Source organism: Misgurnus anguillicaudatus, chromosome 15, assembly GCF_027580225.2.
Source record: "Misgurnus anguillicaudatus chromosome 15, ASM2758022v2, whole genome shotgun sequence".
Classification (NCBI taxonomy): Eukaryota; Metazoa; Chordata; class Actinopteri; order Cypriniformes; family Cobitidae; genus Misgurnus; species Misgurnus anguillicaudatus.
In genome coordinates this window covers 26,552,471-26,579,410 of record NC_073351.2, presented here as the reverse complement: position 1 = coordinate 26,579,410, position 26,940 = coordinate 26,552,471, and the positions used below count along the sequence as shown (strand labels likewise).

The window sequence follows — 26,940 nt, the reverse complement described above, 5'->3', positions numbered from 1 at the left end:
TTTCTCCTTTGATTTTCAAAGCCTTCCAGTTCCTGATATTATTTCATCTTCCGATTCTGGCTTAGAGCTTTGGAAAACTGAGGTGCATTAAAGGCAAAGTTAAGAAAATATCCAAAAACCACTTACACAGCGTAATATATTTAATGCAGTTGTGTACTAAGATTATCCCAAAAGTTCGGATTTGTAAATCCAGAGAAATTTTCAATCTTTACCTTTTTTCAATTTTAAAGAGCACCTATTGTGCTATCCACATTTTAAAATTTCCTTCGGTGTGCAAAAGGTACAAACCCCAAAGTAAACGATTACGTGAGTTATCCAATGTAAATCTCTTTTCTTGGACTACAACAAACACACAGATTGTAGGCAAGAGTTTACTTCCTGGGATTGTTGATCTAGACAAGACCGACATTATCATAATTCCTCCTGCTTCAGACTCACAGCCTGTAAGTTAACTCCTGTTAGCATTGCATTGTGAGCGAATCTTTCAAACATGGTAAGAAGCGTCACATTTCCAGCTGACGTCAGAGGTATTCAGGCCAATCACAACGTACAGATTAGCTGGCCAATCAGGGACACAGAGCTTTTCAAATCCGTGCGTTTCAGTAAGAGAGTGAAATCTGGAGCTACAAAAATGTCAGCTATGTGGAAAATGTGTTTTAACAATAAACCACGCAAACACATTGTATTATACCAAATACACAAAAAAATTGTTTTTTAGCAATGAAATAGTGCACTTTAAACAGTGGCTCATTTCACTGTCCTTCATGAATGCATTAAGCTTCAACCTTTGTTTTTGTTTAATAAGTGCGACCTCTAGTGGTGAAATCCTGCATATTGTGCCTTTAATCAAACAAACACCCTTCAATCTTTGCTCGAACAATCTGAAAGCGGTGCAGATTCCTATCCAACATAGAAACATTAAACTAAATGACTGCATGTGGATCTCAAGCCCTTCAACACAGAACGTGACGCACCCGTCAGAGCTGTAACAAATGGGCTATTATTTAGCTATCAATTCTGCCGAGCTGATGTCAGCTCATTTCAGAACCCTTGGCCATCAGTTTAGGTAGGGGCAGGTGCTCATTGATCATGTCAGAGTCTCTCATGCAGTACGAGGTGACCAATATGACAAAAAGAGCCTACTTCACTACTTCTTCTGACTTATGACTTTATTTCAACTTTCTTTGGGTAGCATTCTTTGTGGCCGGTTGTGGTTTTGTCTTATTTTTATGTGAGTGCTTAATCCTTGCCGCTGAATGTTTCCTTGTGTTTCCCCAGAGGCTGTGGTCATTTATTTCACAGCACTCAGGAAAATGGTAGATGAAATGTTGAGTTGTCGGAAATGGGTTTCTGTATATAATGGAGATTTGCTGAAAGAGGCACAGGTTTCAAAGCTCATTTAACTTTTCATACAGTGCAGGAGAAATTGTGTTCGATGTTGTGTTCAGCATACATACTACCAGCAATGATGTTTCTTATTTCTTACAGAGAAAAAGACCTTATGTGTGGGTTTATAAATGAATTTCTTTACAATGCACACGCCCTATTAATGTGTAATAACAATAATACTGTACACTTTTAAAATGCCTCCTGCTTCTTTATAGCTCATTAGTAGAGAGTTATTCGCGTAAAAGGTCATAGGTTTAAACCCAGGGAACACACACAGGCCTACTAAAAAATGTATACCTTGTAATGCACTCTAAAGCTAGAAGTATAGTTTAGTTTTAACGCATACGCGAGGGTCGGCGTACAGTGCACATGATGCAAATCTTGTCATCAGAACTGTATGCGCACACTGTACGTGCACCGCCGGACGCATATATGCACATACAGGAAAATGTAGTATTGCATATCTTGTCACAATGCATATGCGTCAAACGCAGTGTTGGGAAAAGTTACTTTTAAAAGTAATGCATTACAATATTAAGTTACTCTTCAAAAAAGTAACTAATTGCGTTGCTTAGTTACTTTTCATTGAAAGTAATGCTTACGTTACTTTTAGCGTTACTTTTTCTTACTTGGCTGAGGCTTGATCTCTTTTAGGCCTTGCAGGTATATTTTATGATCGCAAAAATGTCAAGCTCTGGCGTGGCATCTCCGTTTCTGACTCAAACTGTTGCCCCTCAGGTGCACAGAGTGCGTAATTCTACGTTAATATGTTTAGTTTAATTCAGTACATTATTTTATTTTTAAATTGAATTAATTAAACTGAAAAGTAACTTGCATTATTTTTTTTTAAAAGTAACTCAAATATTAATGTGTACATTTATAAAGCAATGCGTTACTTTACTCGTTATTATTACGAAATGCACGTTACTTGTAATGTGTTACCCCCAACACTGGTCAAACGTCTGTGTACACGTACAAATTAAATAAACTATGCTTTGCAAGGCTGTGCGTTAAACCATGCGATTTACGTTCACGTACACGATTAAAAAAAAATTTCACAATGCACATGCGTCAAACGTCAGTGTACACTCACAAGTTAAATAAACGATGCTTTGCAAGGCTGTGTGTAAAATCTTGTGGGTACATTCACAAGCACGTAAAAAACGTATCTCTGGTTTAAAGGGACACTCCACTTTAAAAAAAAGATATACTCATGTTCCAGCTCCTCTAGAGTTAAACATCTGATTTTTTACCGTTTTGGAATCCATTCAGCTGATCTCCGGGTCTGGTGGTACCATTTTTAGCATAGCTTAGCATAATCCATTGAATCTGATTAGACCATTAGCATCGCATTTAAAAAAAGAAAGAGTTTAGATATTTTTCCTATTTTAAACTTGACTCTTCTGTAGTTACATCGTGTACTAAGACAGACGGAAAATAAAAGTTGCGATTTTCTAGGCAGATGTGGCTAGGACTATAGTTTCATTCTGGCATAATAATCAAGGACTTCTTTTGTAGTGATATTACGCACAATGTTACTACAGAAAAGTCAAGTTTTTATAAGGAAAAATATCGAAACTCTTTGGTTATTTTTTAGTGTGATGCTAATGGTCTAATCCGATTCAACAGATTGTGCTAAGCTTTGCTAAAAGTGGTAGTGCCAGACCCGGAGATCAGCTGAATGGATTACAAAACAGTAAGAATCAAATGTTTAACTCTAGGGGAGCTGGAAAATGAGCATATTTTTAAAAAAAGTGGAATGTCCCTTTAAAGGCAGGCTGCACAATTTTTTGAAAATGCTTTGAAAAAGGGAGTCGGGCCGAGTACCAAAACACACTTGTAGCGTATCAGCAGTAAGGAGCGTGTCTACTACCGACATCGTTACCTGGGTTGTGTATGTGTGAGGCGGGTCTAATAAAAGAAGTTCCAGATTCTATTGGGGTAGGGGCGTGTTTGTCTAGGTGATTTCAAATGTCAATATTGGCTTTCAGAGATCATGCACCCCGCCATTAAGTCGCTTTGGGTAAAAGCATCTGCCAAATGCATAAATATGTGGTCACTTTATTGTCTTATGGTTACTTTACTATCATGTAACTTATTGTCTTATAATCTAGTATTTTCAGTGATTCTTGCACATTTTTTAATTTCAGTACATACAGTATGTATATTTTGTGTACATACAGTAAATGTTTAGTGGTTTAGTAGTAGTTGTTCACCGTACTTATAATGAAGGTCTCTCTCTTTCTTTCTCATAGATTTGGACTTCAGGTATTTCTGGAGCTGGAGTTCATTTGAAGACTATCTAATATTCTGCTTCGCCTTCACGTTGCTGTGTGCATTTATAACATTCTTCTTTCTGGACTGGGTTTTGTTTGTGGAGGCTCTGGGCTCTTTAGCTGTGATGTTTGAAGCCATGCTGGGCCTTCCTCAGCTCCTGCAGAACTACAACAACAGATCCACCCGAGGCATGAGGTGAGATATAGATGAAACGGTACAATTAGGTAAAATTATTTGTGTTCAAACTTATGTCTGTTCGATATTTTTATATATTTTTATGCGCAATACAAGCAAATATTTTCATCTTGGTGATGGATATCATACATGTTGACTTGAAAACAAAGGATTTACCCGTAACAAATTCACACACAAACACAGATGGCAGTAATTGGTTGAGGGCTGCTGTTGATGCCTGCAGACATTATGAAATCACATTAAGGCCGATAGCATTATACACACGGCAGCGTCACATTCATTGTGTTGAGAAAAAGATGGATTTGAACATTTACATTGGCTTCCATTTTGCCCCTTTCAGTCTAAACTGTGCTCGCGATGTTTAATTTGGCTCATAAAGAAAAGCCTAGAGCGTGTTTCAAGCTAAGCTCTGCGGAGCAGGCCAAAAAAAAGTAAAGATTTCAGCTAAAGTACTGCTGATATTGAGCTGTGATTATTATGCAGACTGAGGCCTAAGGCTAAAGATATTAGCTTGACTTTAAATTCTTTCTGGATATAATATTGAGGGCTTTTTTCAAAAAGTACCGTTAAGGTCAACTTTATTTTTCAGCAAGGAGACTCTGGAACTGAGCAGACTGTAACATCAATTAACAAGCTCATTACCCTGTCTAATATTAATTGTCATTTTTATGTGACTTAATAAATGATGTCTCATGTCCTGGAAACAATTACTGTGTCTATTACTGAATTTAATGTCATCTCCTCGCCTGTCGTGGCACAGACAACATTAACACACATTTTACCAGCCAGTGAGCATAAACCACTGCAAAAGGTTGAACTGAATGACACTGTATGTTGTACCACGTTCTGATATAGGGCCTTAAAGTCTACAAGTGTGTTGCATTCTTGTATAATGTATTATGTAGGCAGGTCCTATGTAAATGAATCTATGTACATCTTCAATCCATCCATTTTTCGTTCGGAGAACAATAATATAAATGCTTTCGTCATTAAAAAGGAGGCATTTTAAAGTTTGAAGCTTGCAGGATGTATTAAAGGGATAGTTCGGCCAAAAATGATATTAAACCCATGATGTACTCACCCCCAAGCTGTTCGAGTTGCATATGTCCATCGTTTTTCAGACATCGTTTTTCGAATTTGTCATACGTCACTAAGAAAAGTGCGTACACTACGCTAATACTCTCTCCTGAATACAGAGAAGTCTAAGATGGCGGCGCAACCGGAAGGTAGTTATTTACATTAATAAAGTTTTAAATATGGATATTTCTACAACAACACCGCGCAGATTACCATCAGAAGACCTGTGTTTGTCATCCTGGAGCCGTTTGGATTTGGTTTGTGGGGGATGGACGCACTTTTTTGGACTTGAGGGTCGTGGACCCCCGTAACTTCACATTTAATCAACTGAAAGATCTAAAACATTTTCTAAAATATCCGAAAATGTGTTTGTCTGAAAAACGATGGACATATGCAACTCGGACAGCTTGGGGGTGAGTAAATCATGGGTTTAATATAATTTTTGGCCGAACTATCCGTTTAATTATAGCAAGACCTGCTATTTGTCAAACTATCATAGTAAATTGTATAGTGGCACACTGTAGAAAGTGAAAGTGGGATCTACTTCAATTCGTAACACTTTAAAATTTCAGTTTTACCAACTTTTGATTTTCTGACTTTAAAGCGGTGGTTCAATGGTATTTCATGCATTCTGACTTATTAACACAGTTATAGAGTTGTTTCTTCAGGCTAAACGTAGGCAAAGTGTCAAAAAAGCATTTGGGCGTGTTACAGAGTATTTCTGTGCCGAATGCACTTCTTCTGAAAGTTTTTTTTTTCGATTATGAGTCCAGCTGATGTTTCAGGGGTTTTCTGTACGTATCACTTCTTTATATGGGCACTTCCCCCGGAAAACCCCGCCCACCCGTCAATCAGCAGGAGACGCTAGAACTTACAAACAACACATCATGCGACAGCTTTGTTTAATTTCAAAACTCGACAAGAAGAAGTGTGTTTTTGGATGTAAGGAGAAGAAAGCCACCCTTATGAAAACAATGGATATATTTTATTATCCGGGGTAGCAGCGGAGTTTTGCGTGTGTCTTTGATGCGCTGGATTTTCCCAACCGGGTCATGAATTGCATGCAGTAAGTAAGACTTCTGTCTTATGTTGGAAATAGTCGCGTGCATATTATATAAATGACACAAACATGTAGTGAATCATAAGTTATAAGTGTTGTATAGTGTTGCATTACTCGTACTCGCTCCTCCCGCTGTAGTAACTCCTCCTTCTTCATTTTTTCGTATATTATCGGAAGGATACGGTAAAGCTAATCTTTCTTTTATAAATCTGATTAAACTAAAGACTCTTCGGAGATATAAATGATAATTTATATACTAACGTAATACTACTCTATAGGTACTCCAGATTAACATCAGAAATGCAGAAACAGCGTGTGTTAGGTGAGCTTTAAGTGAAAAAATTAAGATGAAAAACTTTTTAAAAATTACTTTAATTGGTAACACCTAAAACATTTTAGCCTTGTCCCCTTTTTATTTTCAACTTAACCTCTAGGGGAGCTGGAAAATAAGCATATTTTCAAAAATGTGGAGTGTCCCTTTAACTTGTACATATTGAAACAATGCAACATTGGGGAAAAAGGCTATATAAATACATGTGTAATTGAACTGAATATATATTCTTCTACACTTTGCATTTGCACTTCTAAAACTTCATTATTTTCCTAAAGTAATTTATTTTCAGATTGAAATGCAAAATGTGGTTTCAGGATTTTGGCTCCCAATGTATCTAGGACTCTTTAAATGCACTCCAATCCTCATATGCATTCTCTGAAGCTCTTATCCAAAACCTAATGAGCTGCCTTCTGCTTTTTAAACAACATCTTGCCTGAGACCTCATAAATGTCTGATTTGGAACGCTGTGCATAGGCAGCAGCTCTGTACCCCATTCAATGAAGCACATAAGAGACTGTTCTGAATAACCAAATGCAATAAGCAAAATGCACACAAATTTTGATCCATTTTGAGTAGATGTAGCAATTGCCTGAATTGCATTTCTCTTAATTCTATCTGCCCTGTTTGAGAACTGAGCTTGGTGCAATGCATTCTGCACTTTACTGTAACTATACCTGTATCTGTGGTGCAGCCCCACTGTAAAAAATAAAAAGTTGGTTCAACTTAAAAAAGGAAGTTACTTGATTGCCTTAAAATTTTGAGTTAATTCAACATTTTTTTTAGTTAACAAATATTTTAAGGTTGAATTAATTCATAATGTGAGGGAATCAGGTAACTTAACTTTTTAAGTTGAACCAACAAATCTTTTTTACAGTGCACACTGCAAAGACTTTCAAGTTCAAGACTTTTGAAGGAAACTTTCAGGCAGTAGTGCCCTTTTGATGCCATAAAATGATGTTTTTATAGCTTTTGGAACAAAGGTTTATGAAAGGTTGTGAGGCTGTCTCCACATCAGTACTTTCTCCAGTGACACATGCAGTACTGTCATTATCAAAACCAACCACCCTTAATATGGGCCACTGAAGATGGGCGGCTCCGACGCTGTGTCCTTAAGCCAGACATTTATTGAAAGTGAAGGATTGAAATGGTCCATCTATCTCTTTGACTTTCTTTTCTCCTCATAGGAGACCTTCCTTTAGCCTTTGTTGCCACTGTTGTTATTTATGTTTCTCTGGTGGACATACATGTAAGCAGAGGTTATAGTGAGGAACAGAAAGGTTTGTGTGTTTATCTGTGTGCTATTCAGACTGTGACAGACAGTAATGGGCCGAGTGTTCAGCGCCATGCTGTGTCCCCTGTCCCACGAGGTCTTGTTTCATTTTTCAAGCTCTGAAAGGTCCTCAGAATTTTTGTCAGGGTCTTTTTTGAGTTGACATTTGTATTTTTATAGAAATTGATATTTTTGAACCCTGAAGGCACCATACATTTGAGCAAAAGGAGTTGTGACCCTATTTAAAGTTTTTGCACATACCTTTGTATTTGTGTGTGTGCGTGTGTGTGCGCGCGCGCGCGCATTGTGTGTGTTTGACAATCTGAATTACCCTTACGTTACAAATAGCTATTATGTTTTTCTTTCATGTGGGTATGTGTGGGTATTTTCTTTAATGATGGTTATAATTATTAGGATATAATGATCCAGCGTAAATGGAGTCTCGCGCCAACACATAGACAAACACTCATTAGGTTTTAGGTTATTTCATTCCCTACCTGATGCAAGTTAAGACCTCAGCTACAGAAAGGATGTTGATTTTTTGAGAATATGAATTTTACTGTGTAATCGTCTAATACTTTAAACACATTTTCTGGTTCATGTGCATATCGGTGCAGTCTGAAAGATGCTATACATTGTTAAATAGATGTAAAAAAGTATATCAGTCACAATTTAGATATTAGCTTTGGAGATGGGTGGACAGACAGATTTTGTACACTAACTAGGCTTATAAATTATTTGTTTAAAAAACCATCAAATTGGCTTTAGAAGTCATTTCAACTTAATTACTATTTAAAATTTTGACTAGTGGTGACTTGCTGTAACTTATAAAAATATCTGGATGGATAATGGATGGACGGACAGACAGATGCTGTAGATAATACATGGATGGATGGACAGACCAAAAGCTACTGTAAAGGATGGATGGATGGATGGATGGACTGACTGACAGATAGATACTGTAGATAATAGATCAATGCATGGATAGATGGACAGACAGATGCCGTAGATAATGGATGGATGGATGGACAGATAGATGCTGTAGATAATACATGGATGGACGGACAGACAGACCAAAAGCTACTGTAGAGGATGGATGGATGGATGAATAGATGGACTGACTGACAGATAGATACTGTAGATAATAGATCAATGAATGGATGGATGGATAGACGGATACTGTAGATAATAGATTGATGAATGGATGGATGGATGGACAGAGAGATACTGTAGAGGATGGATTGATGAATGAATAGATGGACTAACTGACAGATAGATAGTGTAGATAATAGATCAGTGAATGGATGGATGGATAGACAGACAGATACTGTAGATAATAGATGGATGGATGAATGGACAGACCAAAAGCGAGGATGGATGGATGGATGGATGGATGAATGAATGAATAAATGGACTGACTGACAGATAGATAGATACTGTAGATAATAGATCAATGAATGGATGGTTGGATAGACAGATACTGTATAATAGATGGATGGATGGATGGATGGATGGATGGATGGATGGATGGATGGATGGATGGACAGACAGATACTGTAGATAATAGATGGATGGATGGACAGACAGACAGATACTGTAGGTAATAGATGGAAGAATGGATGGATGGATGGACATACAGATACTGTAGATAATACATGGATAGATATTGTAGAGGATGGATTGATGAATGGATAGATGGACAGACAGACAAATAGATACTGTAGATAACAGATGAATGAATGGATGGACAGACAGATGCTGTAGATAATAGATCAGTGAATGGATGGATGAATAGACAGACAGATACTGTAGATAATAGATTGGATGGACATGGATGGATGGATGGATGGATGGATGGATGGATGGATAGACAGACCAAAAGCTATTGTAGAGGATGGATAGACAGATGGATGAATGAATAGATGGACTGACTGACAGATAGATACTGTAGATAATAGATCAAGGAATGGATGGATGGACAGACAGACAGGTACTGTAGATAATAGATGAATGGATGGATGGACAGACAGACAGATACTGTAGATAATAGATGGATGGATGGATGGATGGATGGATGGATGGACAGATGCTGGAGATAATACATGGATGGATGGACCAAAAGGTACTGTAAAGGATGGATGGATGGATTAATGAATAGATGGACTGACTGACTGATAGACAGACTGATAAATACTGTAGATAAAAGATAGATGGACAGACAGACACATACTGTAGATCAGTGGTTCTCAAACTTTTTTAGCGTGTGGCCCCCCTTGTGTACCGTGCATTTCTTCGCGGCCCCCCCAAAGAAAATTTATTACAAATTTGTTCTAAAATGTAACATTTGAATTAAACAAAACATATAAAATTATTCGAAATAGTGCTGTTGGTTAGCTTAATTACACAGAATTCATGATAAATGTATGTATTTTATAAAATCTCATAAAACTGGGGCCCCCCTGGCACCATCTCGCGGCCCCCCTGGGGGCCCCGGCCCCCAGTTTGAGAACCACTGCTGTAGATAATAGGTGAATGGATGGATGGACAGAAAGGTACTATAGAGGATGGATTAATGCATGTATAAATTGATGAACAGACAGGTAGATAGATACTGTAGAAAATAGATGGATGAATGGAAGGACAGATGGACAGATAAATACTGTAGATGGATGGACAGATGGATGGACAGATAGATACTGTAGAGGATGGATGGATGGATGGATAGACAGGTAGATAACGTGTATAATATATATGGAGATGGACAGACAGATCGATACTTTAAATAATAGTTAGATGGGTGGATGGACAGACAGACAGATGGACGGACAGATAGTGTAGATAATGGGTGGATGGATAGATGTATAGACAGATAGGTACTGTAGAAAGATTTATATGGATATACAGATGAATGGCTTTCAAGCACTTTAATTAGCGCTGTAATAAATCCACTTAAATTAGAAAAGCACACAAGCCTCGCACTGCTGCTGCTCTCTGTCACCTCATTTTCAAGTTCAGGCAACTCCACAGGAGTTTCCAAAAAAAGTTAAGGAAAGTTTAAGGTGCTCAGCAAGGCTGAAAGCCAGTTTCTGGGGTTTTGTGCTTCATGCTAAGTCAAGAATGTAGTTAGCATCAGGACCCTGCTGTGTTGATGAAGCCGAGAACGCTGTAATCTGTCTCCTTAACAAGCAGTGACACACAGCCAGATTCTCCCGTGAGACCGAACCCTCGCTGCTCACACAGAGCCCTGATCGGCCCTGATTACCCCCGAGAGTTTCACGCTCGTAGGAAACATTTCACGTATTTATAAAAAATAAGGAAGCAGTGGATGTAAGTTACCTACTGTATACCGGGCATCTAGGGAATTGAAATTCTGTGCTTCTATAGATGCTGTTTTTTGATTAGTTTTGCCTTTAGCAACTGATGGGAGCTATTTATCTTTTCTTGATTTACTTCATCTTTTTTCAAGCGATGTTGAACATCATGCATAGGTGAGAAAAAATATTTTATCATTGATAGATAATTCACATCACAAGACTGAAGGATTCAGCAGTACTGAGGACAGTGTGATACAGATTTCTTTTTCATATGCCAAGAATGGGCCCATTTTGAGAATGCCCTATCGTCAGCCTGTGATATCGCTGATACATGATCGTATTGGGGGCAGGGCAGTAGTTTAATCATTTATTTATTTGTTCATTTTTAACTCATTTATGACAAAATCACTTGATTGATGGAAAAAAAGCAAGGGCAACACTGTCATGACCACAACCTTCTTAAAACTGATGCTATTAATCAAAGCGCGGAAAAGCCCAGGGACTCTAAAATTTCAGGGAGCGGGAACAAAACACTTGATGGTTTTAACCCTCTGCGCACCTAACAACCTCTCTAGTACAAGGAAATGTCAGGGTCGCGCGTATTACAAGCTCATGTGGGAGGAAGATTCAGAATCATGCGCATTATAGAAGGAGTACATGCCACGCACATTCAGGTCCATGCAAGAGTCCAAGACGTGCGCATTAAAGGAATAGTTCACCCAAAAATGAAAACAATGTCTTTAATGACTCACCCTCATGTCGTTCCAAACTCGTAAGACCTCCTTACGTCTTCGGAACACAGTTTAAGATGTTTTATATTTAGTCCGAGAACTAGCTGACCCTTCTGTGAAAATCTACGTACAGTATGCTGTCCATGTCCAGAAAGGTAATAAAAACCTCATCAAAGTAGCCCATGTGACATCAGTGGGTCAGTTAGAATGTGTTGAAGCATCGAAAATACATTTTGGTCCAAAAATAACAAAAATTACGACTTTATTCAACATTGTCTTCTCTTCCGGTTCTGTTGTGAAGCGCATGTGCGGGACTAAAGTCACATGACTGCAGTGATGCGGATGACGTACGACGCGGCTGACTTGTTATCTGGTGCGTCCCAGCTTTTTTTTGTGTGCCTGAACTACGTTTACAGTCTGAGTTTAGTCTCGTGCATGCGCGTTACAACAGAACCGGAAGAGAAGACAATGCTGAATAAAGTCGTATTTTTTTATATTTTTGGACCAAAATGTATTTTCGATGCTTCAACACATTCTAACTGACCCACTGATGTCACATGGACTACTTTGATGATGTTTTTATTACCTTTCTGGACATGGACAGTATACCGTACGTAGATTTTCAATGAAGGATCAACAAGCTCTCGGACTAAATATAAAACATCTTTAACTGTGTTCTGAAGATGAATGAAGGTCTTACGACATGAGGGTGAGACATTAATGAAATTATTTTCATTTTTGAGTGAACTATCCCTTTAAGTCCAGGTGCGTGCGAGAAGGAATCCGTGCGCATTACAAGCTCTCTCGCACAAAGTGAAACCCACAAACCCTCGCATGCGAGGAAAAGCACGCAATGCGCATGTTAATGTGAAACTATGATGATAATAATAATAACCATCGCCAACTATCGTCATGAAAGCCTATATGTCTGACGATCGTTAATACAGGATACTATATTAAACTATGGTATAAAATGCAACAATGAAAGTATGATATATTTTTGTTGGCGACATGTTTTTAAATGCATGTAATGACGTCAAACTTTATTGAGCAAGTAACATTAAGTTACCATCTCTTAGATAAAAAGACTAAACATGTACATAAGCAATAAGTCAAGCGAGGTTTTGACTGACAATTTTTTTCTTTCAATCCAATTACAAGTATGTCAAACCACAGAAACTTATAGTGTGGAAACTGTGAAACTGGAACCAAAGCGCCCGAAGGCTTAAATCAGCCCTGCAATGAATATCACCGTAATGGACATTTCTCATTTCATTTCAAAGCCATACAACATATTGACTGCTAAAGGAGTGTAACTTATGACGGTTCAGACCTATACTGGAAGTAAAATATATACTCAGGACCTCATGTAACTTTAATTGAATACCAGCGGCACAGAGCCACGAAAAAACCTGAAGTTTGTGAACACGGTTGTTGCCCAGCAGATGTTGGCTGTCGTGTTTCGGTTAATTAAAGAGAAAAAGCCATTGGTGCGCATGCCCCAAATGACCCAAGGTGAGAGGAGGTACGCCTGCACGGCCCCCATTGATCAGTCCGAGATGTGTGATTGAATTAGAGGACCCGCTAGCTGCCAGGGCTTGCCAAGACTGGTACCGCAACAGATTTATTTACATTCCCTTAAGGGCAAGACACGGAGGAGAGTAAATGTGTGGAGAAAACTGAGAAAAATAAATGTTGAACAGTGTTCTAGAGGAACCATCTGTTTTCAGGTTGATTTGCGGATTTGAGCAACTTAGCGTACATCTTAATAGGCTTGTGTGCTACACCACCCATATGCATATCAAATGTATCACTATTATGTACCACTGGGACTGCTTTAGTGTCCAAACCAACTGATTTATAGGGCTCTCCAACACTCCGAGCTATCCAAACCGTATCACTGATTCACGCTGTGTATTTCCCAGCTGTTCCGGCTGCATTTTGATCGTAAGCCAATGATCTGTATGAAGTTGTTTGTGAGCCATATGGTAGAGAAACATTGGTTTTGAGGGCTTACTTTATTATCTTTATATATGTCTTTACTTTCTCTTGATAGTTTTGTTCACTTCTGCCTCCCTTCTTCCTTTTGTTTGGTTGAGACGCATTCCTTTCAGGAAGTGTTCAAACTCCCTTGTGTTTGAGCCGTCCGGATCGATCCGCATGCATATTTCATATTTTTGTTGTTGAGGATGGCTTCCCTTTTCCCTTGCCAGCCTTTTGATTTATGCTTTCCATCAGCCCTTCTTTAATTGTGCTGGAGTTTTGTAGACCCCAGTCCATGGATGGTTGATACTTTAGCTTCTCTGGCAGATTCTCATGGATTTTATTTTTGACATTGGTGAAGAAAGACAAGAAGCATGCCTGGTTTGTTTGACATCCTTTATCACAGGGAGGGTGGTTTTTTGAGAGGTGCACTTGGAACTGCACCAGAAGCGCTGGTCGTGGTTTATCCCTTCATCAATATGAACTCAAGGAGTAGAAACCTCGGAGGCTGGGGTGAACGTAGAGACTGATGTATTGATATATCTGCCTGGAGCAGATCTTCAGGAGGTTGTTCCTCCTTAGATGTCTTTGACAATTACCGAAACAGAAAGCCCAGCACACTGGTCTTGTGTCTAACACATCATTTGTCTCACATAGTCAGACCGATGTGAATAAACAAAGTCTGCTCCTGGTCATTTTTAACTTATTTTGTCCAAGAACCACCAAAGTTTGACCAACCAAGCAAACATCCAGTACACGTATGTTATCTATCTTTGTTATTTTGTCTGTCTGTCTGTCTGTTATCTAATTTCCTTCCTTCCTTCCTTTCTTCCTTCCTGCCTGCCTGCCTGTCAGTCTATTGAAATCCTTTCTTTCTTTCTTTCTTTCTTGTTTCTTTCTTTCTTCCTGCCTCCCTTCCCTTCTGCCTGCCTGTCTATTGAAATTCTTTCTATTTTCTGTGTTTCTGCCTGCCTGCTTGCTTGCCTGCCTGCCTGTCTTTGCATCGGTTGCCGTGATTTCACCAAGTAAGATGTGATCCTGGATTAACAGTTTTTGTTGATCCTGGATCAATGTTTAAATAATCAAAGATTCCCAAACTTACCCTAAATCAAACCCTAACCTTTTTCAAACCCTCAAATTAATGTGCAATAATAGTTTGAGTATTTCTTAAAAACACAATCCTAAACCTAAATCTAACATACTCCCCCTAATCCTTATCTTGCAATCTGCAATCGGTTAATCAAAATGTTGATCCAGGACCAACAATGGTGTTGATTCAGGATCACATCTTACTTGGTGAAATCACGTTCACTCTTTTGCATCTATCTTATCATGCAACACAGTCTCACGGGAAGTCGTGTTATAGTAACGAAAAATTTTGATTAATTTATTCGTGTTTGATGACACGAATTTCCGCTGTTTTTCGTGTCTCTGGAGACGAATGTCTTTTTCGTCCTTCCCAGCACGAATTTCTATCAATGGCTGTTCGTGTCTGTGGCACGACTTTCTTTATCGCGTCATTTTATATTTTGTTTTCTCATCGTTGTTTCCTATTTTTAAATCATTGTCGCTTGGGGTTAGGGTTAGATCCGGGGTTTGCGTTAGGATGTTATTTTTTGCATTGGCTTCTACATGTTTTTCGTCCACTTTTAAAACTATTCTCGCCTGGAGTTGGGGTTAGAGCTGGGGTTTGGGCTAGGAAGGCGCAGAAAGTGATTCTTACCCAAACCCCAAGCGACAATGGTCAAAAAATAGAAAACAACGATGAGAAAACAAAATATAAAATGACACGATAAAGAAAGTCATGCCACAGACACGATTAGCCATTGATAGAAATTCGTGCTGGGTAGGACGAAAAAGACATTCGTCCTCAGAGACACGAAAAACAGCAAACACGAATAATTTAATCAAAATTCTCATTACCACAACACGACTTGCCATGAGACTGGGTTGTATCATGTCTGACTATGTGCCCTTTTTCGGCCCTTTATTCTGTCTGTCTGTCTGTCTTTCTTTTTTCTTTGTTTGTTTGTTTGTTTCTTTCTTTTTTCCTGCCGGCCTGCTAATCTATTGAAATTCTTTCTTTCTTTCTTTCTTTCTTTCTTTCTTTCTTTCTTTCTTTCTTTCTTTCTTTCTTTCTTTCTTTCTTTCTTTCTTTCTTTCTTTCTTTCTTTCTTTCTTTCTTTCGTCCAAATCTGTTTGTATCTGTCTGTCAGTCTACCTGCTTGCTTGCCTGTCTCTCTCTCTCTCTCTCTGTGTGTGTGTGTGTGTGTGTGTGTGTGTGTGTGTGTGTGTGTGTGTGTGTGTGTGTGTGTGTGTGTGTGTGTGTGTGTGTGTGTACCTGGTAATTATCACATTGTGGGGACCAATTGTCCCCATAAAGATAGGAATACCAGTGTTTTTGTCACCTTGTGGGGACATTTTGATGTCTTTGTCTACTTTCGTTTGTCTACTTTCGTTCTTTCTTTCCTTTTTTCTTTCTATCTGTCTGACTGATATCCACTGATAGAGAGACTGACAGACAGATACTAAATTCTTCTTTTGTACTACATTTTTTCTTTCTGTCTATCCAAATGCATTTGTCTGTTCGTTTGTCATGTTCGTTCTTTCTTTCTGCTTGTCTGCATCTCTCTCATTGTGTCTGCCCTTTTTCTGTCCTTTATTCTGTCTATCTATTAAATACTTCATTCATTCTTTCTTTCATTTGTTGGTGTCCTGTCTGTCTGTCTGTCTCCTAGTCTGCCCGTCTCTCTGTCTGGCCTTTTTCTGTCTTTCAGTCTCTTTGTCTATCTGTATAAATTTATTTGTCCGTATCTGTTTGTCAGTCTACCTGTTTGTTTGCCTTTCTTTCTTTCTTTCTTTCTTTCTTTCTTTCTTTCTTTCTTTCTTTCTTTCTTTCTTTCTTTCTTTCTTTCTTTCTTTCTTTCTTTCCTTCTGTTTCTGCATCTGTCTGATCGTGTCTGTCTGTGCCCTTTATTTGCCCGTCTCTCTTTCTGTCTTTCAGTCTATCTGTCTGTACATCTTTCAGCTCAGTGTCGAGGTGAGAGTGTCAGGTTGAAGAGGATCAATTGAAGGCTTGTCAGGTTTGAGTGCAGAGCTGTTCATCGTGGACTGGGAGTGTTGTAACCGTAGCCTCACTTCTCCTGATCAATGCAATAATCACTTCTACCTCTCTCACAGGCCCTACAGCTCCGCTCGCTGTTTGCTGAGCATTTCTTTCATCTTCTGTCAATCCGTGAAGGACTCACAAGAGAAGGAGAGATGGGAGACCGTTTCATTCTCCTAAGCAAGAAAGGTTGTGTTTGTGTTCGATTGAGTGTTTGGGAACGGTCTGAAGACTTTCTGTTTCTGAAAGACGGAGAACCATTAAGAGGCTTTCTGTCTCGCTTATCTGGCACTGCTGTTGTCAGTGCTCTCCCACTCTTCTCAATTACCTCATTAATGTTTAATCTTCATAAGAATGTTTGGAGATGATCTCTGGAGCAATGCAAAGAGAGAGAAAGGGAGAAGAGTGTGGAATTGAAGTTGAATTTTCTTCAGAAACACATCAAACAGGATGCTTTTACTTATTTCTTCATGTCACAATTTTACAGTTTCAACAAAACAATGCAAAAACAGTGACAGAAGAAGAGTATCATATTGAACAGTTATCTCAAGAAGGGTTAACAAGGTAAAGCGGTACTCCAGCCAAATACTGTATTACAATTCCCCTATGATGTACTCACCCTCAAGCAATCCGAGATACACATGTCCATCATCTTCTTTTAGACGAACACATATAGAGTTGTTTTAGTAAATGCCCTTGCTTTTCCAAGCTTTTAACAGGAGAAAACAGGGATCAGAATAGTGTTGGGCAATATGCCCCATTTACAGGGTTCCCACGGGTTCTTGAAATCCTTAAAAGTTTGTGAATCTGGGGCAAAATAATCAAGGCCCTTCAAAATTTTTGAAAATATACATACATAGATACAGGTCATTTAAGTGCTTGAATCTATTTTATGCAAGAAGTTTTCTGGCAAAAAAAAATCCATATTATTCCCTGTGTAGTGTAGGATAATATCATAAAAATATTAGACTTTTTAAGCACACGTGTTAAACTGTTCGCTTTAAATGCTTTTATCTTCTGTATGCGAATGTCGATTCATACCAAAATGCTTTTTTGCATAGTTGTGTTTGACACATGAAAAGTCTCGGGTTACGTATCTAACTGTTGTTTCCTGAGAAGGGAACGAGGCGCTGCGTCTCCCTTGCTATACTGTTCGCGCCTCCCAGCTGTGACTCAGGAAGTTGCTCAAATCCCTGTCGCGCCACACATCGCCACTCACATTGTTTACCATTAAATAACATTATATTTGTCCCAAATCATTAACGATTAACATTGGCTGCTAACGTATATTTTGCATTTTGAAGTAGATGCTATCTGATGAAGCTTGCGCTATTTAATGTGCACTTCCGTTTTACAATACCTCCGAGTTGTCCTAGACGCGACGTGGCGCTGAGCTGCGCGGCCGGTGTGCGATCCCCTTTAGAGGCGTGCCCAAAGTGTCACCGCAGTGATGCAGCGTGAGTTTCCTCGAAAGGGAACTGTAACAATGTATCTTTAAAGGTAACACAATGTAACATTTAGTCTTTGAATTTGGGGTATTGGACCTGGAAAGTCCTTGAATTTGAAGTTAACTAAGGTGTGGGAACCCTGCATTTTGAGATCGTCCTATCGTCAGCCTGTGAGATCGCTGATACACAATAGTAACGCGGGGCGGGGCAGTAGTTTACTCATTTTTTTTTATATTGTTCATTTTTACTAATTTATGACAAGTCACTTGATTGGTGGACAAAAAGAAGCAAGGGCAACACTGTCATGACCGCAACCTTCTTAAAACTGATGCCATTAATCCATCCGCCTCATTAAGTCCAGGTGCTCCAAAATTTACTACGTGGCAGGGAGTGAGAACAACAAAGTCGCTGGTTTTAACCCTCTGCGCGCCAAAAAACCACCTCTCTAGTGCAAGGAAAGGTCAGAGCTGTGCGTATTACAAGTTCATGTGTTAGAAAAAGTCAATGGCACGCGCATTCAAGTCCGAGCAAAAGTCCAAGAAGCACGCATTGAGTCCACGTGCGTGCAAAAAGTTATCCGTGCGCATTACAAGCTCTCTCGCGCAAAGTATCGCCAACTATCATCATGAAAACCTGCTATTAGCAACATGTCTGACGATCGTCAATACACGATACTATTGTCTATTGGCACAACCCTACATCCTAGATCAGGAAACAACTCTTACTAAAGCCCAGAAGTAATCCACATGACTCCAAGGGGTTAATAAAGGTGTTTTGTGGTAATTGATGTGATATTGTAAGGAAAATATCCATATTTTAAACTTTATAAACTAAAATAAGGCAATTCATGAGAGTCGTGAGACTGCGAAACGTACCCTTGGCAACAAGTGCTTACTACGTCAAAACGCGCGCCATTATCGGAAGCTAGTTATTTCAATTTATTAAGTTTAAATACACAATCACATCGATTACACACAGAAGACCTTTATTAACCCGTTAAAGCCGTGTGGATTACTTCTGTGAAGAATGAATGCACTTTTTTGGGATTTAAAGTCAGAGGTTGTTCCAGTTTTCATTATAAAGCTTGGAAGAGCAAGGACATTTACTAAAATAACTCCAAATGTGCTCATCTGAAAGATGATGGACATGTATCTCAGATTGCTTGAGGGTGCGTAAATCATGAGGTAATTTTGATATTTGGCTGGAGTATCCCTTTAACATCCATTAGGATACATGGTATATACAGGACAGTACCATTACTGTACTGTAAATGTCTGCCTCAGGACCTAATGTTCAGACTCATTTCTCTTGTCGTTCAACCCGCCAGCAGGGTGGGAAGTCCGATGCCCATCCTTCTCTGTCTGTGACAGCTGATGTATAGTCTGGGCCCATCCTCAGACCATCATTCTTTCTCTTTCCATTCGGCTGAAATGAATGAACTCATTCCGCATAAATACTGCCGAAATAGAGAGATGTATGGCGGGTAGGGGGTGTCGGAAAAGGTGGCGTATCTCCCTGTATGAGAATGCTACAGTTTATTTCTGCTTCAGTTTTCAAATCTTCAGACTTGATGGGCGAAAGGACAATTTGCATTTTCACTATGCTTCGAAAAGTTGCCCCATGCCCAGCATATTACAGGAGGTTCGGTCCCGCTGTGACTAAAATAGGCCGGGACTGGATGATGTTCTATATGCACAACATGTTTGTTAGGATTTTGCTGCTGTGGTGATATAAAATTAAACAACATTGTGAATATTTTATGGGTATTATTTAGCCATTAAGTTTTAAAAGCTATACGAGCTTTAGAGATCGACTTTTACATTTATGCATTTGGCAGATGCTTTAATGCAGAACCAGTTATAGTGCATATAACGTGTACATTTTATCAATATGTTTGTTGTCTGAGATTCGAAACCATGAAACCTCAAAAACCTTTTCCTCCATTAACACAATGCTCTGCCAGTCACAGGAACACATTGCAGTTATGCATTGCTGTCTCTCCCATTTAATTTTTTTTATATAAATTGAATAATTGTGTCTTTTGGATTCAATTACGTGTAACTGAAATTTTCACCTGACTTCAGATACTTGCACACGTGTGAGTTATACAGATGTATGGCTATATCAAGAAGGCAGACAGGACATTGCACGAAACATTAGTCTGAAATATTGGTGACGCTTTGAACCATTGTGAATGAGGTTCATTTATCAAAACTTTGTAGCTGAACAGTGTTCTTTCAAAGTTGTGAGCGATTTTATATGTGGTGGCGCCTCAAGAATGATTCAGTATATTTTCTCTCTCTTTTTCAGTGTAAAGATGGTGCTTTTATGGACTGCTGGTGACATCTTTAAGACAACGTACTTTGTGATCAACGAAAGCCCCGTCCAGTTTGTGGTCTGTGGCGCAGTGCAGATCATGATTGACATTGCCATTCTGCTCCAGGTGGGATACTATGGCCAGGACTCCAGAATCAAACTGGGATGATGTTACATTTAAACAATTGTGATGATATTCACCACTTTACAACAAGGACGTATACAGTACATTACTTGCCTACTACAAAACTATGGATTGTGTTACTTTCATCAGTGATTTTTATTATATATACACTAAGGGTCTGTAAGTCCATGACTCAATTTTGAAGCATTTAGAATCTATATTTCTAAAACAAAATTAGAAGTTACAGTATATTAGCAGCGAGTAATTGAGTCTTTAATGACAAACATGCACTTAAGCCGGGATGAACTCCATAATCCATATCACATTATCCCAACATAATTTGAGAACGCTGGAAAGAGCATCGTCATTTATTGGAAATGAGAAAATCTGACCTTTTGTACTTGCTTAGTAATTGGGAAAAAGTGCAGATGTTTAAACCCCACTATATATTTTAATATGACAATCACATCTGAGTTAAGGGTTTTAGTTCGTAGTTTTAAAGAAAAAGTTGAGTTTTTTGAGAGCTGCTAGTTTTTCAGTGCAATTAAACTACTGGGAACCTATGTGTGCCAATGTGCCGATTGCATCTGCCATAACCTAGATTCAATCTGATAGCTCATTTATCAACAATTTGTGGATCTTTCGCATTTAAAAGCACCAACACACTGTTACATAGCTGTATACAAAAGGCTGTATTTTGGGGGGACATTCCACTTTTTTGGAGGTGTGCTCGTTTTCCAGCTTCCCTGGAGTTGGGCGTTTGATTCTTGCCGTTTTAGAATCCATTCAGCTGATCTTAGGGACTGGCGCTAACACTTTTAGCATAGCTTAGCACAATCCGTTGAATCTGATTAGACCATTAGCATCGTGCTAAAAAATAACCAAAGAGTTTCAATATGTTTCCTATTTAAAACTTGACTCTTCTGTGGTTACATCGTGTACTAAGATTGATGGAAATTAAAAGTTGATATTTTCTAGGATTGTGCTAAGCTATGGTAAATAGCTTGCGCCAGACCTGGAGATCAGCTGAATGAAGTCCAAAACGGTAAGAATCAAATGTTTAACTCTAGGGAAGCTGGAAAATTAGCATATTTTTTAAAAAGTGGAATGTCCCTTTAATCTGTCAGACTTTTAAATCCAATTAAGCCTCTGAGTCAAGACCATTTGCTGATTTTAATTACCTGAATATTTTAGAGAAAAGGCATGAAGGGTATGCCATAAATGCATAATGTAAAACTGATATATTAAGCTTGATTCCAGTGCTAACTTAAAAAAAACTAGTTGTGTGGATTAGGTGGGTTTTATAATGTAAATAGATCAATAGTTCCCTATCAGAAAGTAATTTTACTAATAGATTGTTCAATTCCGCCTTATAGTAACAGCCAGTGCCTGAATTAGACTTTTATAAATGGGGTGGCCAAGGCTACTTTATGTGTTTATGTGTTACCCTGTATCAAAAAAGCATGAATGAATCTCATGATTTCTGATTACTTCACATTACCCCACATTAGATAAAGATTCCTGCATGCATTACTAGCACAGATGGGTGATTCTCACAAAATCCAGATTTAGAAGGTGTCCAGCATTAGAATTTTTAAAAAGCCCTTGAAGCTATTTTTTATTTGCACATATAAGATTAAGGTCTGAACTGACTATACCCATTATTTTTAGAGGATTTAAAGATGATTTCCTATAGAATTATTTAAATTTTTTAGATTATCATTATCAAATATTATCATTACCGCAACATGATATTACATTAAATATATGCATTTACGAACTCATGTTTCGGTAATGAGAACTAAAAAGTTGTCTAGGTACAATGACAAACAATTTCAACTTTTATCTGGAGAGAAAAAATAAGAACTGCTTACATGGTAGCCATCTTGAGTGTCACAGTCAATTATGTCCTTTCCAACAATTTTGTTTTTGAAAATGTTAGTTCCTTGAGGGCTTAAACAATGATTGAAAATTGTTGCGGAGGATGAGAAAATTTTTCTTGGACACATTTATATTCCTTATTATTGTCTCTACATTTACCAATGATCACCAAATACCACATGTTTCTTTACTCTTAATGTTTATAGTATAACATGCACTGAAGCTTTTTATTTTTTTTTTATTTTTTTATTATAAATATTTCCATGTCAAAGAACCCAAATCCAGTCATGGACACATTGCGGTAATGAAAATGTCCCCTTTAATGTAGAAAAAACAACAAAATTGGTTTGTATGATGTCATTTGAAATCATGTGCAAAATAGTACATGAAGAGATGTTTGAAACTGTATGCTTCTTATTTTGATACTCTGCATTTACTTTTTTTATCAAAATGTTTCATGACACCTCATAAGTCTAATATTGCGAGAATCACCCAGATATAAACATAATGTAAGGCTGAATTTAAAACTTTTCTATATTTTCACATCACATCTGATTTATTTAGTTAATAAAGTAAAAGACCTCCCGTTAACTGCAGTAACTTTCATAAAAGTTCAGGAAATCTAAACTACATGATAAACCTTAAACTTACTTCAAATAGCAGAGCTAATCAAAGGATTTTTAGCAAAAAGGTAATTTATTTAAATAGTAAATATGGATGTTTACATTCATTTAAGACATACAGTAACCAATTACAAAGACAGCTATTTTGACATATGAGTATTTGTCCGTTTAAGCCAAAAAGACTCGAACATTAACTCATTTTAAGCTCTTTGCACGACCTGTCGTGGGTGTGAAACGCGATGTCCGTCGCTTTTTCAAGTTTCTTTCAAGGCTCCAGTGCAGTCCAACATGGTGAATCTAATAATTATAGTATAAAGATAACTTCAGGAATAAAAAAAACACGGTTTAGCCAAGTTATCTTGGCTATAATCTAAGCATAAACTTGATTCAGTCCACAGAAAGACAAATACTAGATGTGAGGGGGGTCCAGTGCCACATCGTGGTAACACAAATGCAATGCAATCTTACAAATGCAGTGTTATTTTTATCCAACCTAAACTCACTGGAAAACGGATCTGTTTTACGTGGTGGCAATTTAGTATAGAAATGTTAGATTATCTGAAGCACATATGAAACTCCACCCATAGCCTTACTGTCATTGCATGAGCGAAAGCAGACCGTACTAAAACGTACAAATGATATTCATACGAAATGGACACTTTGTAAAGTAGGCACATATTGCCATGAGATTGTGTGGTTTTATATATCCAAATATATCCATAGTATTGTGGAAAATTGTATTCGAAACATCGAGACACAACCTATGTTGGATAAACATTGAGTAGTCTCGGGCTGATAGCCTCCTTTATCCTTTAAACATGACAATGATTACCTCCGCATGACCATGAGTGATCTTAAACTGTTCGAATGTTCATCCATTTACAACACACCAAGATAAAGGGCAGTCTGTCCACAAATATTTGGACTGTTTTCATATGAAAGGTAATGAAGCTGGTGATAAGGTAGCTTGAATGATGGTGTAGTTCGTCAGTTCTGATAAATTCTTATCATAAAATAGATCCACTCCATTAAGTTACCATTCGCACATGCACTGTAAAGTACTGTATGTACTGTTTGTCGCTGCAAAAAATAAGTCACTGTAGCTTTAAATGCTTGTATAACGCCAAGCTACTCAGGGCGATACAAATGTGGCCTTTAAAAAGCAGTTTTAGATTCCATCTTGGTCTATGTTTGCCTCTCTCTCTACCTTTTTGCTGGTGGCTCCTTTAGCATTACTCTGGTTATTATGGATGTCTTTGTAGCTATATAGTCTTTCAGCTGTGTGCTATCTGCATATGCAGATTTTATTAGCTTTAGTTCTTATTTTGACAGTGATTTTATACTATTGTGTGTAATGTAAATATTTGCTCTGCCAGGAGCTACATCTGGCCAAAGCAAAGCTTAAAACTACCAACATATTTTTTTCACAGGAAAACTATGTAAGCCCTCTATGTATGGCCTTTAAAACGTACAAAAAATATTTTGCCCGGTTAAACTGTCCCACCTCAGATGATGTACAACAACTCAGGAGATGTACTTTGGGTATTAGTTGTTTCTTTTAAATGTCCAATTTGTGTCTCCGGTGTACCGAGCCCCTAAGGTGACATTGGAGTAAAAAAAGTCTAAAGTTTAGTTTCATGTGCTCACTTTTGCACATGAAACTGCATTTGTATTAGCACTTTTGCGTGCTAATTTAAAAAAAAAAGTTTAGTTTCGCGTACGCATGTGAAACTCGCACGTGCGCTCGTGAAACTATCGGCATGCGATGTGAAACTATCGCGTTTGGTTTCGTGTGCGGGACATGGAGAAGAAATTGGATGGAGTTTAGTTTCGCGTGTGCATGCCGCTAGTTTCACGTGCGCACGCGAAACTAAACTTTGTTTGGTTTTTTTTCCGTGTCCCGCGCGCGAAGCTGGGCGCGGTGGTTTCACGTGCGCATGGCGATGGTTTCACGTGCGCACGCGATAGTTTAATGTGCGCACACGATAGTTTAACATGCGCACGCGAAACTTAACTTTATTTAATTTTTTCTCCATGTCCCCTTAGGGGCGCCGTACTGGTGTCACTCCGAAAATGCGTATATATAATAATAATAATGAAATAATAATATTACAGAGCTATAAAATGAATAGCATGGTATGGTAGCTTGACAAATATGAGCACAATTTGAGACACCTCATAAACCTTATAAGATAAGCTCAAGGAGACTTAAGCAAAAGTTTATATTTACTTATTTGGTTTCTTGTCATTATTTGTAAGAAACATTTCATTGTTTTTCTTTGGGACAATTTATTGCACGTGTACCTGTCTTCGACTTTCTTTAACCTTGGTCAAATCTGTTATCCTACAGAAAACTGGCAAAAATTGCTGTTACATATAGGCATTCATGTTGATGATGTATCTTTCTATGTATATGTTTGGCAATTTTCAGTTTTGTTGCACATGACTGGTAAACAACCTTGCAGGCTCAGTAATTCTTTTGTCTTGATGAGGAAATTGCACTGATGAGCAAGATAAAGGTCTATTATGTGTTTAATGTTGTGTAATAATGACCGGTTAATGTTGCCTTAATGGTCTGAACGTTTTGTCATTTAAATCGTGTGAGAAAAAATTTGACATCAAAACAAGCATTATTAATAAACACATTATTGTGCACATTTTTAAAGATATCAATATCAGCCCTATGCAGCCTGTATTTTGGCATTGTGTACATGCATTTGCTAGTGTATCATATGTCATGTATGCAAAAAATTAAGGATAAAATGTTACTGAATGACAGAATTTGTGTTTCATTGTAAAAGTAACAATTCTCTGTACTCTGTGTCTTAAATAATGTTTTTGTTTTATTATTTATTACCATTTTTATAAAACTGGAACCTACACTGAAATAAGGTGATATTGCTTGTTCAATACATCCGACTTAATATTTACCAAATCGTTTGGATTTGCAAAGGTCCAGCAACATATTTCATTTATATAACATCTATTGCATGATTGCACATTTCAAATTAAATGTAAATTGCTTGTGTGACCAGTGTAGTGGGGTGTAAAATTGAAAACCAGTATTCCATTCATTCATGATTTTGCACTTTGGGTGTAAGGCAGGTGTCAGTTTTGAATAATAAAGTGACTTTCACTGATCACAAAGTGTTAAGCTGTGCCGTTCTGACCCATGGCGCTGAATCTGAACTCGGTGGTTTACATACATTGGGTTTCAGCATTGGAAAGCCGTCGGTATGAAATATTTAAGGCTGCAAGGAGAACTAGATTAAGCCTGCTTGGAAACCTGTATTTCTCCATTAATAGAAGTCCCAAACATTAATGATACAGTATGGTACGAGATGTCACATGAAAGACTGTGGGGATCATGGTGTCCCTGCTTGACCCTTAGGATGGGGGCTATTTGGGTGAGCGGTACAGCGGCCTGATGCAGAAACAGGAAAAGAGGGATTAAGTTATCACATTTGTTCACTTTTATCTCCTATTTTAGATACAGTCCATTAAAATAATGAAAGCCGTTAATTCAGATTTTAGATGCGCCGGGAGCACAAAATAAATCCAGGATTGACAAGCATTTTTTCGTAATATCTGATAAGTTGTGGATTATTTTGCTTACTGTGGGTTCACACCAGATGCGAGTTCAACGATTTGCGCAAGTAGATTACATACAAAGTCAATGCAAAGACGCGTTCAGACACATCTTCGCACGGGGTGATGTGATTGACGCGACATGGGCGCGTTTGCCGTGAAAACCTGTGCTATTATCCTCAAATGCGTCTTTGCCCAAGTTGAAAATATTTAACTCGAGCGAA

At 38.1% G+C, this 26,940-nt stretch overlaps 1 protein-coding gene across 5 annotated transcripts in view; it reads left to right on the top strand.

The window, feature by feature from the left end:
* LOC129419393 (solute carrier family 66 member 2) overlaps nt 1–21,355 on the top strand; it is a 45,195-nt gene extending 23,840 nt beyond the window's left edge. For 4 of the 5 annotated variants that reach the window (XM_055174523.2, XM_073853688.1, XM_055174522.2 and 1 more), the window contains 2 exons: nt 3,645–3,861; nt 20,495–21,355. In XM_055174523.2, the coding sequence (XP_055030498.1) occupies nt 3,645–3,861; nt 20,495–20,669 (392 nt within the window). In that variant the 3' untranslated portion in view covers nt 20,670–21,355. Of the gene's footprint in view, nt 1–3,644; nt 3,862–4,450; nt 4,519–20,494 lie in introns of those variants that run through there. The other variant, XM_073853689.1, reaches the window with a different exon arrangement.
* Nucleotides 21,356–26,940: the final 5,585 nt, after the last annotated feature.